Here is a 19855-nt window from a genome sequence, read left to right as displayed (position 1 = left end):
ATAACAATAAAAATATAAGAAATAAAAATGACCAAAAAATACATGAAAAATTGTTCAACCCTGTTAGTAATTAGGGAAATTTAAATCAAAACTGCTTGAAGATTTCATATCACTCCAGTTAAAATGGCAACTATCAAGAATACCAACAATAATAAATGCTGGAGCAGATGTATAGAAAAAGGAACATTTTTCTACTCTCAGTGGAATTATAAATTAGTACAATCACTATAGAAATCAGTATAAGGTTCCTCAAAAGACTAGGCATGGAGCTATTAGCTATACCATGCCTCAGTATTAATTCCTAAAGAATTAAAGTCAGCATACTGAAGCAGCATATGCATACCCATTTTGACACAGCATAATTTACAATAGCTGGACTATAAACCAGCCTATGTGTCTGTCATTAAATGTCTGGATAAAGAAAATATATATACACAATGGGGTTTTATTCACCATAAAGAAGAATGAAATTATTTCTATCATCTGCAGGAAAATGAATGGAACTTGAGAACATTATGTTAACCTTTTTAGCCAAACTCAGAAAATCAACAATTATATATTTTATCTCATATAGATACTTGAGAAAAAAAAAGGAGAAGAAACTTGGCGGTGGCAGGTGGGTAGGCTGTCATGAAAACTGAAGAGAGATCATTAGAGTGAATGAAAGGGTCAGAGAGAGGGAGGAGGGAAGGGAAAGGAGATATATACTGGGAAATGATAGTATTCAAATTAAATTGTTATATAGAATGCATATATAAATATGAAAGGAATCCCACCATATCTGCAGTTATAATGCATGAATAAAAAAATAGAAAAAAATAAATCAAGAACAGCACCAAAAATTTTATTTTCTGATTTTTTTTTTTTTTTTTTAATTAAGGAGCGTTACATAATCTTCATGGAGAATGGTAATCATTGCAATTAGACTAGGGAAAAAAGCAGGAAATAGGTCTTCCCAGGAACTACTGATTTGTTTTTTAATACCAACAAGTTGATTTAAGAGAAAAATTTTATATATTCACTTCAAAGGTATTCATAATATAAGAGAAAACACATGGTTAACTGCATTACTGACTTTGTATGTATTTAAGCAACTGCATTTTAGGGATAACACAGTCACTTCATAAATACCACAATATTGAGTATGTATAAGTTATAATGTTATGTTAAAATAAAATGTTTTAAAGAACTATTCAATAATAAACTAATTAAGGGTGTTGTAATGAGAGGAAAATTGGAATAGAGAGAGTAATAAGTTTAAGTCAAATTTCTATTCCAGTTATCATAAAAACAGAAGTGAACAAAAAATTCTAGTAATGCAAATGCAAATGAACTTTAAGAGGTGGATGACATCTTGAAATATTTTATATAAATTTATATTTCTTACTACCAATAGCTCACAGTACTATGAATGACACTGATGTCCCTATGGAAACAACTGAATGCATTCAAGGGCAAGGAGAAGGTTATAGGGGAACCATCAATACCATTTGGAATGGAATTCCATGTCAACGTTGGGATTCTCAATATCCTCACCAGCATGACATAACTCCTGAAAATTTCAAGTGCAAGTAAGTAAATTAGACAAATGTTATAAATTTTAGCAGACTCTGAGGGAAAATATGGCAGAATAATTACTTTTTACTAATATCTGTGTCAGCAATCCTCTAACAATATTGTGCCCAAGTATAATCAGTAGTAAAGTGGGAGAGTAGTCTGCTATTCAGAGTTTTGAATCTCTTTAGTCTGAAACTTGACCTCACATGATCATTTAAAAAAGCCTACTAGGTAATACTGATTCAGAATGTTGAAGGACTATGTTTACGCACACATCTCTAGGTTTTTCCAGATCACAGTTTTGCTCTTGAAGTTCTATTTAATAAATCAATTAGTGGTAATGATAACCATGCATGTTTCAAACTAGTGCCTTCTTAAATTTTTTTTTAAGAGAGAGAGAGAATTTTGGTATTTATTTTTTTTAGTTTTCGGCAGACACAACATCTTTGTTTGTATGTGGTGCTGAGGATCGAACCCGGACTGCACGCATGCCAGGCGAGCACGCTACCGCTTGAGCCACATCCTCAGCCCTTAAATTTTATATCAGCTTAAGGGATGGGCATTACATATGTTTTTCTCTTACAAGAGAGGCATACTTGATTTAGGTCAGCACTTCAAATGTTAAAGTTTATAGCATAAAGATCTGTGAAAAGTATTTTTAATAGCTTAAATGAAGGTTATCAATTGTTTCTGGACTTGTGAAAAGTGAAGTGAAACAAGAGTTAAGATGAATTAAGCAAAGAAACTGGCCTAGGATATCAATTATATAGTTGTTAAGTGCATTCTCTATGGTGCATTTGGTTTCACCACTCAGTTTTTGCTGGACAGACACAGCCACATGCCATCTGTTTTTAAATTGTCCACCTTGCTATGAGGAATGTAAAATGATTGCTTTTGGAATTTATAACACACATGTCACTCATGATGGCTTTGCTGAAATAGCACCTATAAATAACATATATTAACTTTATGTAATTGACTTTTAATAAGATAGCCAAACATTGCAGGATGACGAACTTTGAGAATTAATGGTTCATCCACTGGAGAGAAAAATATTTATGTATGTGTACGTGTTTTTTTTTTTGTGTGTGTGTGTGTTAACTTATTCAGCAATTTGTTCAGATAGTAAATATCCATGTGCTGCAATTTTTTGAATTATTTTATAATAACAAAATTTATAGTTGTCATTATGATTTTATTTCTCTCATTTCCTTCAGAGCAATTCATCTTTTATTTCTGACCCATGTGTTTTACCACTCATAAATAAATATCAAAGTAAAGAAAGCAAAGGAAATGATAAAAGATTAGCTAAAAGGCACAAAAGGCGGCAGTGTTGGAGCCATTCACACTAGTTAACATTTAATCACTGGCAATACCCAAAGAAGAAGTTGTGTATGTACAAGTACCCAATGAATTTTGTCTTAAGAAAAAAAGAATGATTCTAGGAACTGAACTCATAGACTTCCCAATTAAAAACTAATTCTCAAAAAAGTATAACTGTTATGTCTTACTGTAATTTAAATCATTTTTTATTAATTCAGGTATTTGGCTAGAAAAACTAAACATAAACATCAAAAAACAAAGTATGAGGTGTGTTATTCTACTGTAAAAATGAAACTCAACATTTTGCTCAGAATAATTTTACTATCTGTGACCTAGCATAAAGGGGAATGCTGACCAGGTGTCTCCATTTCTATTAAACACTGTCTGTCCTAATTCTGAAATTCCATACAAATGATAATTTTGAAGATCTATAACTACATTTATAACCATAGCTAAATAATACTGCCTGTAATGAATCTCATAGATTTGAATTCACTTTATTTATTGTAAATAATTCTTTCTGCAAGTGAAATAAAAAATCTTGGGGAAAATATTGGGACAAACCTTTACTTTCATTTTTCTTTAATCTAGGCTAATAAAGTACTTCCAAATATAGATTCTATAAGTGGTCCCAAACTAAGAATTTTGATGTCAATATTAACTTAATTATCTTGCCTTAAATTAAAAATATAAAATAATTTAGCTCAGAAATTCTTTATATAATATTGCAAATTAGAACAAATTTTATGTAAAATTTAATGTGTATATTTCATATGAACATAATTTTTTAAAATATAAGTACACAATGGTTTGAAGAAAATAAAGGGTTTCTTGATCTTAGTTAATAGTTTCTTAAAAAGTCTAAAGATTTGAATATGGATTATCATGTAAACATTTCCTATATAATAGCTTTAACTATTGTCAAACATTATCTTCAACCCTTTAACAACATAGTTTTTGTCAAGACCTACTTTGACAAGATAGAATATGATTTATTGATTTTCTTAGCAAATGGAAGTTCCTTCCTTAGAACCTTTTTAGTTTCTGTTGGTCAATTTGGGTATTAATTAAACTGTAGTACTTTGAATTGGACCTATGAAATACAAACACTAATAGTTTTAATATTGATTTAATTAAAATAATTTCCCAGGAATTGATAAAAGAAAATATATTCTTGTTTAAAAATAGCATATTTCAGGAAAACAAATAATAAATTCTACATTTTATTTAATGTGAAGTTTATATCAAGAGAGAAAGCCACTAAAATCCTTTTTAGTATTGAGAATATTAGCATGAATTTTTTTACAAGGAACTCTAAATACTGATACAAGATGCACATGTACTATACTGATTACTTGCTGTATTGTTAGTTTTCTGAACTATAACTAGAGATTAATTTTCTCAAAATGTTTATAAATATTTTGGTAATCTCTAAATCAAGAAAGAACTATTTTGTTATTAAACTGTATCTATTCAGCAAATTAAAAACATCAAAGAAATACAGAATTAAAGGAAACAGCTATCAGATTTTTTTTTGTGTGAAATGTTATAGTTTGCGCTTCCATTTTAAAGAAGAGTAGTTAATAACTATTAATAACTTTTCTTCAGTAGAGAGAGATACATTTTGTTTCTATATTACATATGCTCCATGGAAATGTAATAAACAAGAGAACAGTGTTTTGAAATGGTACCAGTAAAGAGTACAAACCCTGAGGATCAGTAACAGGAATATAGAGGGGCTGCTCTTCTCTTTCTTGAAGCAGTAATGTTTTTGTGGAACTCCAGGCATGTAGGGGAAAGAACAACTGACATCTGACAGCACTTATTTCAGTAATTTGGGCATTGTCAGTTGTGTATGCTGAATTCAAAATGCCAAGATTATCCCAAGTCCATAAACTTAGAATTCTATTTGTAAACATGCATACGTTCTGGGCCTCTAGAAATTTAACAGCATTAAGGTTATTGATGTAAGAACTCAGACAATTTATATTACCATGCTTATTCTTAATAGGGACCTACGAGAAAATTATTGCCGAAATCCAGATGGGGCTGAGTCACCCTGGTGTTTTACCACTGATCCAAACATCCGAGTTGGCTACTGCTCCCAAATTCCAAAATGTGACGTGTCAAGTGGACAAGGTAATAAGTGACAATTTGCAGTGTGGGCATGATTAAATTCAGAGGACATGCCTAAGGGAGAGTACATTTTATAGCAGAAGATCCTGTTCTTTTTGCACTGTTCTTGCTGGTTAGCCAGGAGGATCACCAAGTCTGAAGTTGGATTTATTTTATATATTCATTGACTTACCCTATATTTGCTTATTTATGTGAGTGCTGGACACAATTCTAGACCCTGGAGATGTAGCAGTGAATAAACTAAATTATCTGACCCCAAAGAACTACTTCCTAACAGACAGAAAACATGTGCCTCCCCCCGCCCCCCGCCCCGCAAAAAAAAAGATGTGGTACTGCTTTCCTAAGTGTCTGGTAAGTGATAGAAGGATCTTCAGCCTAGAGCTAGAAAAGGGAGGTGATTTTTATATTTTAATGGTCAGGAAGATGTCAGGTATTAAGATAACCTTTAAGAAGGGCAGAAGGAAGTGAGGAAGCAGTATATGTCATGTGTAAATATATGTACAGACCATTCTAGGAAAGGAAACCATAATTGCAAATGGCATGAGATGAGGGAGTGCTTGAAAAGTTAAAGGAAATACAATAAGAACATCACTATGGCTGGCACAGAATGAGAAAGACAGAGAGCAGGGAGAGATGAAGTTGTAAAGGCTGTTGTATTAAAATTCCATTGGTCTTGTAGAACTTGGAAGGATTTGCATTTTTATTCCAAAAGGAAGGAGACTGTGTTGGAGTGCTCTGAAAGGTCATGTGATCCAACTTAAGTTTTATCTGGATCACTCTGTCTATTATAAAATAGCCAGAATCCTTGACATGGGTTAAAACAGGAGAACAAAAGAATTAGGTGTTTCAATAGATGAAAGTGACTTGGTCCTGAGTGTTAGCAGTAGAGATGATGTGTAGTAGTGGGATTTGGGATAAATGACCATTGTAATTGAAAACATAGGTGCTCTGAAGATAACTGTTTCAGGGAACAATTGAAAAGTCATTTTGAAATTGGTTTAAAAAGAAATAATCTGTTAATGATTACTAATGCTGAACATTTGAAATTTGTTGGTATATAAGTTGAAAATCACGATTTTTAAGTGATCATACTCTATTTCACAAAATTTAAAAATGATGCTTATGGTCTTGGTCAGGTCCTAAATCATCCTAAAAGAACCTGAGCGTAACATATACTCCATTTCATGCATGTATCTTCTATCCTTTAACTTATCCTCCAATACCATTGTTCTTGACCAATTCTGAAAATAGAGTTGTAGAGACAAGAGGGGATAAGTCCCTTTTCAGTCAATTTCACTATTCTTTGGCAGACTTTAAAGGTCATTTGGAAATAATGTGGAAACCAGTAATTAAAGAACATTTGGTACGAGCTGAGCCTCCTTGTCTCTTTCACATGAGCAATTATCGATAATTTGTGAGTGACTGAAAAAATTAGAATATTTTTATAAGCTTCTGGTGTGTATTAAAATGTTTTTATATACATATATGTCACTTACAAATGGATCAGGTAATAGAATATAGTAATTTTGGATGTTAGGCAGATGTTATTGTTTATCTAGTAAATCTATTCAATAACAGATTAAAATTAGTTTTATGAAATTGAAATAATTTTTCCAGATTTCACACTGGCACAGCTGGTATTGAATCTGACTCTCCTTATAATGTCTTCTTCTTATTATTTTCTGTTTTCTCCCTTTCATTCATTTTTTTAACAGTATACCTGATCAACACAAATGTGCTAGACTCTGTAGGGTACACTCTGTGGAGAACATACACACCTGTGACTTAGGAAACTGTTAGACATTCAGCTGTGAAATTTTAACTGACTGTTATACCATTGTATGGTACACTATCAAGCTAACGTTAGCATTATTATCCATCTATCCATCATATATATTTTCTTCTTTCTGTATACAGGAATTGATCCAGCATATACATATATAAAATGATATTGCTCTTATACCTCTCTGAGGAACAGGAAATATAAATTTCACATAGAGTATAATGAGTTGGAAACCTATTTTCAAATTTTACAACATCTGGATTAGAATGTATACAAATTGCCTTTCCATTTGGATATTAGATAACTATTAAAAGAAAACAAAAAATTGAAATTGTAGAATTTTTAAAATGTTGTTAAAACTATACTTGTTACATGTTATATTATATAATACACACTTAAATAAGTAAAAGAAAAATTGTAGGGGCTGGGTTTGTGGCTCAGTGGTAGAGTGTTTGTCTAGCACATGTGAGGCACTGGGTTCTAACCTCAGGACCATATAAAAATAAACAAATAAAATCAAGGCATTGTGTCTATCTACAACTCAAAAAATATTTCAAAATAAAAATCATAGCTTTAAGTATTTATATCAATATCATGTAATAATTAAATTAAGTGGATTTCTAACTAAAAGAGCTGAGGCAAAAGTAAACTAAGAGAAACAAGAAATAGCGATGGAAAAGGAAATATCACCATAGACACTACTGAAATACAGATAATAATCAGAAACTATTTTGAAAATCTATACTCCAACAAAATAGAGAATCATGATGACATCAATAAATTTCTAGAGATATTTGACCTACCCAACCTGAACCAGGAAGACAAATAAAATTTAAACAGAACAGTTTCAAGCAATGAAATTGAAGACGCCATCAAAAGCCTACCAAAAAAAGAGAGGCTCAGGACCAGATGGAGTCTCAGCCAAGTTCTACCAGATCTTCAAAGAAGAACTTACACCCAAACTCCTCAAATTATTCCATGAAATAGAAAATCAGGGAACTCTTCCAAACTTGTTCTATGAAGCTAGTATCAATCTCATACCAAAAACCAGACAGAGAAACATCAATGAAAGAAAAATTAAAACCAAGATGCCTCATGAACATAGATGCAAAAATTCTTAATAAACTCCTGGCAAATCACATACAAAAACATATTTGAAAGATAGTGCACCATGATCAATGTGGGGTTCATTCCAGGGATACAAGGTGGGTCAACATAATAATCAACAGATTTAAAGACAAGAACCACATGATTAACTCAATAGATGCAGAAAAAGCATTTGACAAAATTCATCATCCATTCATTCTCAAAACACTAGAAAAAAAAGATGGCATAGTATTAGCACTAAAGCAGACATGCAGATCAAAGGTACAGAATAGAAGACAAAGAGAAGAACCCATATAAATATAGTTATCTCATACTAGACAAAGGAACCAAAAACATACATTGGAGAAAAGAAATGCTAGGAAAACTGGAAATCCATATGTAATAGATTGAAATTGAAATCCTATATCTAACCCTAAACAAAACTCAACTCAAAGTGGATCAATGACTTTGGCTTTAGACAAGAGACCCTGTGTGTACTAGAATAAAAACTCTCTATCATATTGGCTCAGGAACAGACTTCCTCAACAATAATCCTAAATCACAAGAAGTAAAATCAAGAATCAATAAATGGGATGGCATCAAACTAAAAAACTTCTTCACAGAAAAGGAAACAATCAAGAACATAAACAGAGAGTCTACATAATGGGAGAAAATCTTTACCACCTGTATCTCAGAGCATTAATCTCTAGGATATACAAAGAACTCAAAAATCTTAAAAAACCGAACAACCCAATCAATAAATGGGCAAAGGAACTGAACATGAATCGCACAGAAAAAGAAAAACAAATGGTCAAAAATACATGAAAAAATGTTCAAGATCTCTAGCAATTCGAGAAATATAAATTAAAATTACACTCAGATTTCATCTCACTGCAGTCAGAATGGTAATTATCAAGAATACAAGTAACAATAAATGCTGGGGAGGATGTGAGGTAAAACGTTCACTCATACATTGCTGGTGGAACCACTCTGGAAAGCAATATGGAGATTCCATAGAAAATTTAGAAAGGAACCACCATTTGACCCAGTTATCCCACTCCTTGGCTTATATCCAAAGGACTTAAAATCAGCATACTATAATGATGCAGCCACATCAATATTTATAGAAGCTCAATTCACAATAGCCAAGCTTTGGAAAGAAACTAGGTGCCCTTCAACAGATGAATGGATAAAGAAAATATGGTATATATACAGAATAGAATATTACTCAGCTATGAAGAAGAATGAAATTATGGCATTTGCTGGTAAGTGGATGGAGCTGGAGAATATCATGCTAAATGAAATAAGCCAATCCCAAATAAACAAAGGTTGAATGTTCTCTCTGACATGTGGATGCTAACCCATAAAAAGGGAAGGTAGGTAGGGAAAGTATAGATGTTCATTGGATTAGACAAATGGAATTAAGGGAAGGGAGGGAGGATGGGAATGGGAAAAACAGTAGAATGAATATCAGACATAACTTTACTATGCTCATATAAGAATACACAACCAGTGTAACTCCACATCATGTTCCACCACAAGAACGTGATCAAAATTGTAATGGGTTGCACCCCATGTATGTATAATATGTCAAAATACACCCTACTTTCATGTATATCTAAGGAAAAACATAAAATAAGTCATTAACAAAGGTGAGAAAAGGCAAAGGATAAAACAAATAAATAATTTAAAAGGATGATTTTTTAAAAACAATTAACAAAATAGACAACCAATAGCTAAGTGACTCAAGAAAGAGAAAGCCATGTGTCAGGCTGCATGCCTGTAATGCCAGCAGTTTGGTAGGCTGAGCAGGAGTATCATGAGTTCAAAGCCAGTCTCAACAACTTAGCAAGGCCCAAAGCAATTCAGTGAGACCCTGTCTCAAAATAAAGTAAAATAAAATAAAATAGGGCTGGGAGTTTAGCTCTCAGCCTTTGGATTCAATCCCTGGAACCAAAAGAGAGAGAGAGAGGGGTGGGGGGGAGAGGGGAAAGGGAGAGAGAAAAACCAAACTATACAAAATAATAATTATTTAAGGATAAATAACAACAAATAAGAAAATTCGAAAGCATAAAGTCTACTTTATACTACTTCATGCAAAATCTTTTTTAAAATGGGTTCTTTACTAGGAAAAATCAAATGATTTAACCCTGGTACAGAAAAAAAGCATAAGTAAATTCATACCTTTAGAAAAAATAAATTTTAAAAAGAGCTATTGTGTCAGAAATACACCATGACCAGAAATACTCAGATAATCCCAATGCTATACATGCCCCCAAATCATGCAAAATGTAATAAAACTTCCAAATTATTTTTATGGTGCAGTGTAATTTTGATATCTAAACATGATAAAGATAACATGGAATAAAAACAATTATAAACCTATCTTATTTGCAGATTTTAAAGTCAAATTTGAATGAGTAGTCCAGTAAAGGAATTAGGATAATAATACATAATGATTGAATGGAATTCAAGAATACAAAAGTGGTTCCATATTAGAAATGATTAATTCATCTAGATGAAGAAAAACAATCATATCATAAATGTCAATATTTTCTAAAATTCCAATGATAAAGTTATCCTATTTCTCATACAAGTATACAATTAAGTCAGAATTTTGGGGTTTTATAAGATGTACATATGTGTGTATATGTGTGTGTATGTACAAACATATATGTATAACCATGAATGTATTTATTTATACCTAGAGACTTCCTTAAAATACATATTCATGTTTTATTATACACATATACAGATATACACACCACATATATACTTCCATATCATATATTATATATATATACATATATTATATATATATAATCTATATATATAATATATAATATATAATAATCTATCTATATATAATATATATATATAATAATCTATATATATATATATGTATCAGTCATAATGTCACCACTTAATAAGAAATTAGTTTTCCTACCAATATTAAAAAGAAAAGAAGTATTTCTAAAATCTATTACTATTTAACATAGCAAATATAATTTGACATTGTTTCTCTCTTTAACACTGCATTGCAGATGTTATTCTGAGCAATTAGACAAGAAACATATTGATTAGAAAGGACAAAGTAAAATATCTCTGTGAATTATGTTATACTACTATAACTGGTAAATGGAATTCAAACAGTAAAAAATTCACTAAGGTAAAAAGATATATAGTTAACATGTAAATATCACTAGCATTTATATATGAGCTTGCAGATTTAAGGAGAAAACTATGCTAGGAACAAAAATAATGAAAATTTAATCATAAGTTTAGAAAAAAATATACAAAATATATGTGATAAAAATTTGAAGTCATTTCTGAAAAAAAGCCATTAAAAGGTTCAACATGTGGAAAAATAAACCTTGTTCGTGATATAAGTTCAACATCTTAAATATATAATTCCTACCTCAACTGAAGTATACATTTAATGTAATACTAGTAATTTTTCTGATAATTCAATTAATTTATTCTAGCTTTCTCAACAAACTATTACGTAAGTATAATAAGGAATACCTTGAAAATGAAGATGAATCAGAGAGAATTAACCCTAACATTGAAATAAAATAATACATGGAATAGTGTTATTTTAAAAAATAGAAAAACGTTTTCAGAAGAACTTGATTTTTGTTGTTGTTGTTAAGAATATGGACACTTCCATCAATGTTTTATAGGATACAAATTGCTCAATGAAAAAAAAATAAAAATAAAACCTCTTGTGACATGGTAAGAGATACAGAAGTTAGTTCAGTGGCTTCCACTGGCTAAATGAACATTTCAAGAATCAAAAATTGATAACAGGAATGGATTATTTATAACATTGAATAAAAAGAGAATCCACAAGTCCACATTTATATTACTACTTCCATTAAAATAGTTAAAGTTATATTACTAATCTCTAAAGGAAAGGGGAAGAGAGAATCTTATTTTCAAAAGAATGACAATCTAAAAAATGTAAAGAAATAGAATTAGAAAAAAAATCATTTTTACAAAGAGCAAAGTAGCAACTGATTCACAAATATATGTTCAAATATGCCTCGGCCTTTTTGTGAATATCTGTTTGGTAATAGGATGTCATTCAGTTGCAAAAGCCTCAACAGAGTTTTTGTTGTTTTTAATATGAAGAGAAAGATTTTCCTTTATAACAAAATAATCAAAATGAGCATTGCATCCAGTGATGGACCAAACCAGCATCCTGTGTCACACACAGCCTGTAATGTTCTGAGAAGGACCAACCATCGCCTATGTAATCTTCCTGTCAAATATCATTAACTTGTTTTCACTCTTACAAAAACGAGCAGAAAGATTGAAATTGCAAAGCATTTATGGAACAGGTGTCTTGGGTGATTGAGAATGTCATGTCATGAAAAGCAAAAATCAAAACATAAGTGAAGTGATTGGTAAGATTCTCACCACATTATTCTTGCAAATTTTCTATGAAATCTAATTTTTTCAGAAGAAAATTCTGGGAAAAAATATGTCATTCTAGAAATTCTAATTTATTTGGTGTTCTAAAAGGATCACTTAATCTATTTTTTGGCTTATAATTATTTGGAAAATTTGAAATTACAGAAGCACTCATTTGAAGGAAGTAGAAACTGGGCTGAAAATAGAAACATTTTAATCTAAGGTAGTTCAGTCTCTTCAATTTGTGCAGACTTCAGGTTGCATAGTCTTAATATTTTGATTTTCACGATTTTATGTGGTGGTAAAATGTTGTTGTTTTATTCTCCATAATAGTCATTAACTTTCATTTTGTATGTTTTATGTCTAGATTGTTATCGTGGCAATGGAAAAAACTACATGGGCAATTTATCCAAAACAAGATTTGGACTCACGTGTTCAATGTGGGAGAAGAACATGGAAGACTTACATCGGTGTGTAAATTTCTTTCTTTCAGTATACTTCATTCAGTGATAATAGCATATATATATATATGTGTGTGTGTGTGTATACACACACATATACACACACATTATATAAATATATTTTCAGAAATACACAGTATTATTTCTTTTTATTCTTTTATCACAGTAAGTTAATAAAAATATTAGATTGATTTTTCTGTACAACTCATTACATTGTCTCTGCATGAAGCTAACTTTTAAATAGGCAGTTTAATCCTGGATATATTCATTCAGCATTCACTATATTTTATGCCGTATAATTGGTACTATGGGAACACCAACAAAAAGTGAATAAAACATTTGATTCTAAACTTCAAGGAGGATATGGTCACATTTAAAAACCAGCTTAAAAGATAGTGTATAATTAGTAGGCATATTTGGTGTTTCAAATAGTGCAAATCAATAGCAGTTTTTCAAAAATCATGTGATCATTGTCATATACATATTTACCTTAAATAACTACTTAAGTACTAAAAATTTATAGAAACAAAATTTCTTGCTTTAACATATGAAAGTTTGCAATAGTTACAGAAATGTGTATGTAATTTTTAAAGATCTATATATTTGAGAGAATCATATACTTTTTGTGGGCATTATTCACAAAGAGGGTAGTATTCACTCATGCCTAGAAATAGTGCTAATGTTTATTAAATTGTAAAAGAAGTATCTGACACATAGTTGAAACCTAAATCATTTTTTTAGTAAACATCCTAGAATATGTGCACTAGAATAGAAGAAAAAGAAAAAAAAATTAAGTTAGGGGCATTTGATCAAGTACCCAGAACACTGTTGCTTTATGTGAGCTGCTATGTCATTTGGCTACCATATTACTATACAGAAGATTTTTCTAAATGTGAATAAGAACTCAAAGTATTAGAGAACCTTTAATTCAGTTTTACTTTAATTTTAAAGAATTTTATTCTCTTCCAGAATGTATTGAGTAGTGGGTGACATTATTTTAGTTAATTTACTTCACAAATAAATATCGACAGTTCTAAAGCATTGCAAATATTAATATAATGCAACTCACAAATATGTCACATAAATAACATGTAAATTTCCTGATAGCCACTTTTAAAGAAGCAAAAATCATCAAAAATTAATATTAATGTATTTTATTTATATATGAAGTTCATTTCAATGTTTCCTACATGAAAATTATTAATGAGATCTTGAGATTCATTTTCATACTATATGTTCAAAATTTGATATATATCTTACACATATAGCACCCCTCTATTTAAGATAGCATATATCAGTTTCTCAGTGATATGTGACTAATAGCTGCTATATTGGACACTGTAGTTCTAGGACTTTAAAGATGATCAGCGTTCTGTCCCCATAGATTTCATGCTCTAATAGAGGATGCAAGCAAACAGGAACTGTTGGTACCATATTATAAAAAAATATGAATGAGCACATTTTATGCTGTGGGAATTTGGGGGAAATGCTGATCTAGACTGAAAACTGTCAGGAAGCCTTCCGAAGAGAAAGACATTAACTGGAGTATCCATCATGAGTAAGAGTTGGCCAAGGGAAATGCAGTAGGAAGAACTCATCACACAGCAAGTATAGTTTGTGCAAAGTCCCAAAGGTGAAAGCATTTGAAAACAGGAAATAATGTTGGTAAGGCCAAGAGTGTAATTTGGTCAATGTCCACAGAGAAAAAATTTTCCAGCAGCAATACCATATGAAGAAACATGAGTAAGATGAGTGAAGAAGTTTGATCTTTATCCTAAACATTAAAAGAATTCATTAAAGATGTTTAAGCAAAATTAACATGATTTAAATTAAATGCTGATTTTGACACTACTATTTTTTATTGATTCATTATAATTATACATAAAAATGGGATTTATTCTGATACATTTGCACATGTGCAGAACATAATTTGGTTGATTTCTTTTCCTATTACCACCACTTAAGCATGATGTTCTCCAGTTCCATTCATTTTTCAGTAAATGGCATAATTTTATTCTTTAAGACTGCAAAAAACTACATTGTCCTTTATGATTGAAAAAACACACACATTTTTCTTTATCTATTCATCTGTTGATGAACACCTAGACTGGTTTCATGCCTGGGCTATTGCAAATTGTACTGCTATAAACATGTATCACTATAGTATGCCCGCTTTAGTGCTTTTGAATAAATACTAAGCAATAGTATAGCTGGGTCATATGGTCATTCCATTCCTAGTTTTTTGAAAAATCTTCATATTCATTTCCATAGTAATTATACTAATTTGCAGTCTCATCAACAATGTATAAAGAGCTCTCTGCATCCTCATCAACATTTATTATTATTATATTCTTGATTATTGATATTCTAACTGAGGAGAGATGAAATGTCAGTGTAGTTTTGATTTGCACTCCCTGATTGTTAAAGATGTTGAACATTTTGGACATTTGTAGTTCTTCTGTTTAGCAATATCTGTTTAGTTCATCTTTCTATTTATTGATTGTATTATTATTATTATTTTTCCTAGTGATGTCTTTTGAGTTCTTTATGTATTCTGGATATAAATCTTCTGTCCAAAGAATAGCTAGCAAAGAGTTTCTCCCATTCTATGACATATCACTTCATACTCTGGTCTGCTTCCTTTGCTGTATAGAAGCTTTTAAATTGGATGCTATCCCGTTTGTTTATACTTGATTGATTTCCTGAGCTTTAGGAGTCTTATTGAGGATGTCAATGCCTGTGCATATATGTTTGGAGTGTTGACCCTATGTTTTCTTCAGCAGTGGCAGAGCTTCTGACCTAATTCTGAGGTCTTTGATCTACTTTGATTTGACTTTTATGCAGGGTGAGAGATAGGAATCTAGTTTCATTCTGCTACAGATGGATATCCACTTTGTTTAAAAGTCTATCTTTTCTCCAATGTATGTTTTTGGCACTTTTGTAAGGATCAAATGATTGCATCTGTGTGGATTTGTCTTGTACCTTGTATTCTATTCTGTTTTTCTATGTGTCTGATTTTATGCCAGCACCCAGCTGTTTTTGTTACAATAGCTCTGTAGTATAATTTAAAATTAGGTATTGTGATGCCTCCAACATTGCTCTTTTTACTAAGAATTGCTAAGATTATTCTTGGTCTTTTTATCTTTCATATTTTTTCTCTAATTCCGTGAAGCATGTTATTGGTATTTTGATGGGGATTGTATTGGATCTTTAGACTGCTTTTGATAATATGTCCATTTTAACAAGATACATTCTGCCTGTCATATAATCTTTCTTCATTGCTCTATAAATTTCATTATAAATGTTTTACCTCCTTGGTTAGATTTATTCATAGATATATATTTTAGTTTTAAAGCATTTTTAGTAATGGTAATGGCCAGTGGTGGGTGGATTAGATCTAACTCTTATGGATTTTTTTTTTTGTACCAGAGATTGAACACAGGGGTGCTTAACCACTACTTAGTCACATCTCCAGCCCTTTTTAGGTTTTATTTTGAGACAGGGTCTCACCAAGTTCCTTAGGGCCTCACTTGGTTGCTAAAGCTGGCTCTGAACTTGGGATCCTCCTGCCTCAACCTCCTGAGCTGCTGGGATTTCAGGCACGTAACACCACATCAGATTTTTTATGAACTTTTGAAAGATAATAGTTTCTGTCTCTTCCCAACACTGTCTTCAGTGATTTTATATTGGAAGGTTGAATTTTTCATGGTGGAAGTATTTATGCCACAGAAATCAACAAGGCCTATAAATAAGGTCTCTCCCTTCCCAGTATACACATATCTTAGGGGACTACTTGTTAAATGTTTATGGCATGCTGCTAGAAATATGTGATATATTAATTTTGGGACCTTAATGCTAATAACTATTAAATCACTGAGTTTAGGCTTAATATTTGAAGTAGTTAAAAGTTATTTGAAAACAGTTTGTAGGAAATTTATGAATGATCAAGCTTTATGGTACCATTTTTGTTTTAAGAATAAATTATGCAAGGAGTAGGTAGAGCATGGTGATTTTGAGCATTGACTCTGGAAAGAGCCATAAGTTTAAATCCTAGCTCTGTTATTTACTATCCATGTGACCTTAGAATAATTACTTGTCCTCTCTGCTTGTCAATTTCCTCAAATGAAATAGATATAGTCTTAAATCACATTTTGCAAGATTGGTCTAAGTTTATATCTGTAAATAACTTATAGCATAATGTGGCACACAGGAAAGCCTATATGTATTTGCTACAGCTATTGGCCAAAAAATGAAACTGGTTCTCGAAAAATAGTCCAAGTTTCCATATTAAAGCTCTTTCTAATTTAATTTCAAATCCCACATTAATTATATTCAAGAATAGTAGTCATTAATAACACAAAACAAATTCAGTTATAATTTTCATGACTTGGTCAGAGATGGCCAGGTAGGATTTGACCTCATTAGTGTTACTGAAGTGAATGTAAATACATACTAATATATATGGACATGGTCTTAGAAAATAACACAGAATTTTTTATTTTCTTTTGTAATAAATTTTCACACATTAATTTCAAAGGTTGATATGTTAATTGCCTGTTAGAAAATCATATTTTATAACCATATGGCCAGTAAAATTTTATAATTCAAACATTTCATTGGCACTTAATTAATTTTTATTATAATTCCCTGTTCTTTGGGGTTGTGATATTGCTAATGGTAATTCATATACAATTGAAACATGAAAAACTTTCAGAATAGCTTATACTTCCTAGGTATTTGATACTTTTGATCTTTGGATCTGTTTGCTTTTAGATGATATTTTTCTATTTCTATACATGGAGGTATTTGTTACTTTGACACTATGATTATTAGATAGAAGTGAAATCACAAAACCCCTCATCATTTTATACAGGCAAATAATGGAGCACTTCACCACATTCTTAAGTTAGAATGTATGCTTACTAACTGTAAGAACAACAATGAAGGAAATCTCCAACAAAACAACTAAAATTCACACCAAGTAGAAGCTTATTTTATGTACAATCAGTGATATACTAGGATGATATATCTTGTATCTTTTGGATGGAATAAGCCTGTACTGATGTTCAGCTTTTTGTTTACCCAGTCACATCTTCTGGGAGCCAGATGCTAGTAAGCTGAATAAGAATTATTGCCGGAATCCTGATGATGATGCCCATGGACCCTGGTGTTACACGGGGAATCCTCTCATCCCTTGGGATTATTGCCCTATTTCCCGTTGTAAGTACATTTATTGTTCTTTTCTCAATTGAAATACTTTAAACGTACTGCGCACCCACTAATTTCCCAATCAGAGATGTAAATAATATAGGACTCAAGAGGGGAGCTTATCAGAGAGCAACAGAGAAGCACACATAGACACACACACCACACAGATGCTCTCTCTCTCTCTCTCTCTCTCTCTCACTGACACACACACACACACACACACACACACACACACTTCTTCTATTCAAGAAGAAATTTGCTAAAATGTAAAATTTTTCTTTATTTTGAGAAAAATCCCCACTTGGAATCCAGAAGCAGTAAATGGTTATGAGTCTAACATGGCAGTATGGAAAGACCCATCCAGTCAGAGATGCCATAGTACCAGTTTAGTCTCTGAATATAGCAGAGCTCTCAGGAAATCCCTAGCCCAGTAAAAGTCCCAAGAGCAGACCTGAGGTAGTACTTCTATCTCTTAATCAGTTTTTTAACCCAAAATTGAAAAGTATAGAACTTTCTACCCACTTCTCTTAGTCCGACATGGTTTTGTTAAAAGGGTATTAGTGCATGAAATAAAAGGTAGATGTAAAATATTTAATACATGTTTGATCTACTTCATATAAAATTTGAAGTCATATATTTCACATATATAGCTCTTATATAACACCAAGAAAAAGATGTGAGAGAAAATAATGCAGAAAATGAATCTTTAAGAATAAATATAGTTAATGAACAAATGAAAAGATGTTAAAACTAGTAAGGGAAAAACAAAATTTAAAGAGCATGGGAAATGATTTCTGCTTATCAGATTGTCAAATAATAAAATGATTGTTAACATTAGTGGAAGCTTGGGTAGTCACACTTTCTCAATACTATGCTACTTTGAGAATATTGAAAATCCTGTATGGAAGTAATTTGGAAGGTTGTATTAAAAGTAATAATAGAGATGTGAACCAGGAATTTTCTACTTTTGCACTGCTAACATCTGGGTTAGGATAATTCTTTATCCTAGGAGTCTCTTTTGTGCACTATAGGAAGTTCAATAGTGCCCTAGCTTTTGCCCATTGGATGCCAGTAGCAACATTCTCCCCTCCCCCTACCCCACTACCCATCATAACAATAAAAATATCTCTAGACATTGCCAATGTTCCCGCCCCTCCAGGGGGCAGGCAAAATTACCCATTGAACTACACCGATTTATTAACATGTATTCTTCATAATAATAAATAATGAAACACCTTATATATTTGCAAATAAATGGTATTTCCTGTTATATTTTATTTCATCAACTAAAACCATAATCCTTCAAATTATAGTGTTTTCCTAATGTTCTGCTTCTGTTCCCATATGAAAGGTTTGCATAGATATTCAAAATATTCTTCTGGGGAAGATGTCTTCCAAGTTCTAACACTAAAACAGAAAAACAAATGAAAAAAACAAGTCTACCTCTCCAGAGAATACCATATACAAATATTTTTGCATGATTAAAGGATTATTATTGTTATTAATATTATTATTATTATTAGGGTCCTAGGGATCAAATCCAATGCCTATCAGCATGATAGGCAAATACTCTATTTCTGAGCAACATCCCAGCTCAGCTAAATTCTAGTTTTACCTTACTGTACCTTTTGTGATGTCTCCATGACTAGGAACAATGGAGTCACACAGACTATAGAGTGATTGAGGAAGAATGAAAAAAATGATCCACCTTCTAAAACAGGTTATATTGCTGTCCTAAGTGAATTTCTAATTATAAAAATCACAGCACATATCTATTGTCAGGTGTAAAAGGCTCTGGTAGGATCTCAGAGCCCTGGGACTAGTTTATAAACTTAACTAAGGGAAACAGCATTCTAATAATTTTGAAGGTTCAAAAAACTTTTTA

At 31.5% G+C, this 19855-nt stretch overlaps 1 protein-coding gene across 2 annotated transcripts in view; it reads left to right on the top strand.

Moving 5' to 3' along the window:
* The window catches only part of Hgf (hepatocyte growth factor), a 75423-nt gene that overhangs the window by 42800 nt on the left and 12768 nt on the right, over positions 1–19855 (top strand). For both annotated transcript variants that reach the window (XM_071607875.1, XM_027926336.3), the window contains 4 exons: positions 1397–1571; positions 4892–5019; positions 12669–12771; positions 17849–17982. In XM_071607875.1, the coding sequence (XP_071463976.1) occupies positions 1397–1571; positions 4892–5019; positions 12669–12771; positions 17849–17982 (540 nt within the window). The remainder of the gene's footprint in view (positions 1–1396; positions 1572–4891; positions 5020–12668; positions 12772–17848; positions 17983–19855) is intronic.

The sequence above is a fragment of the Marmota flaviventris genome, chromosome 1 (genome assembly GCF_047511675.1).
Source record: "Marmota flaviventris isolate mMarFla1 chromosome 1, mMarFla1.hap1, whole genome shotgun sequence".
NCBI classification, from domain to species: Eukaryota; Metazoa; Chordata; class Mammalia; order Rodentia; family Sciuridae; genus Marmota; species Marmota flaviventris.
This window is presented reverse-complemented; position numbering and strand designations above follow the sequence as displayed.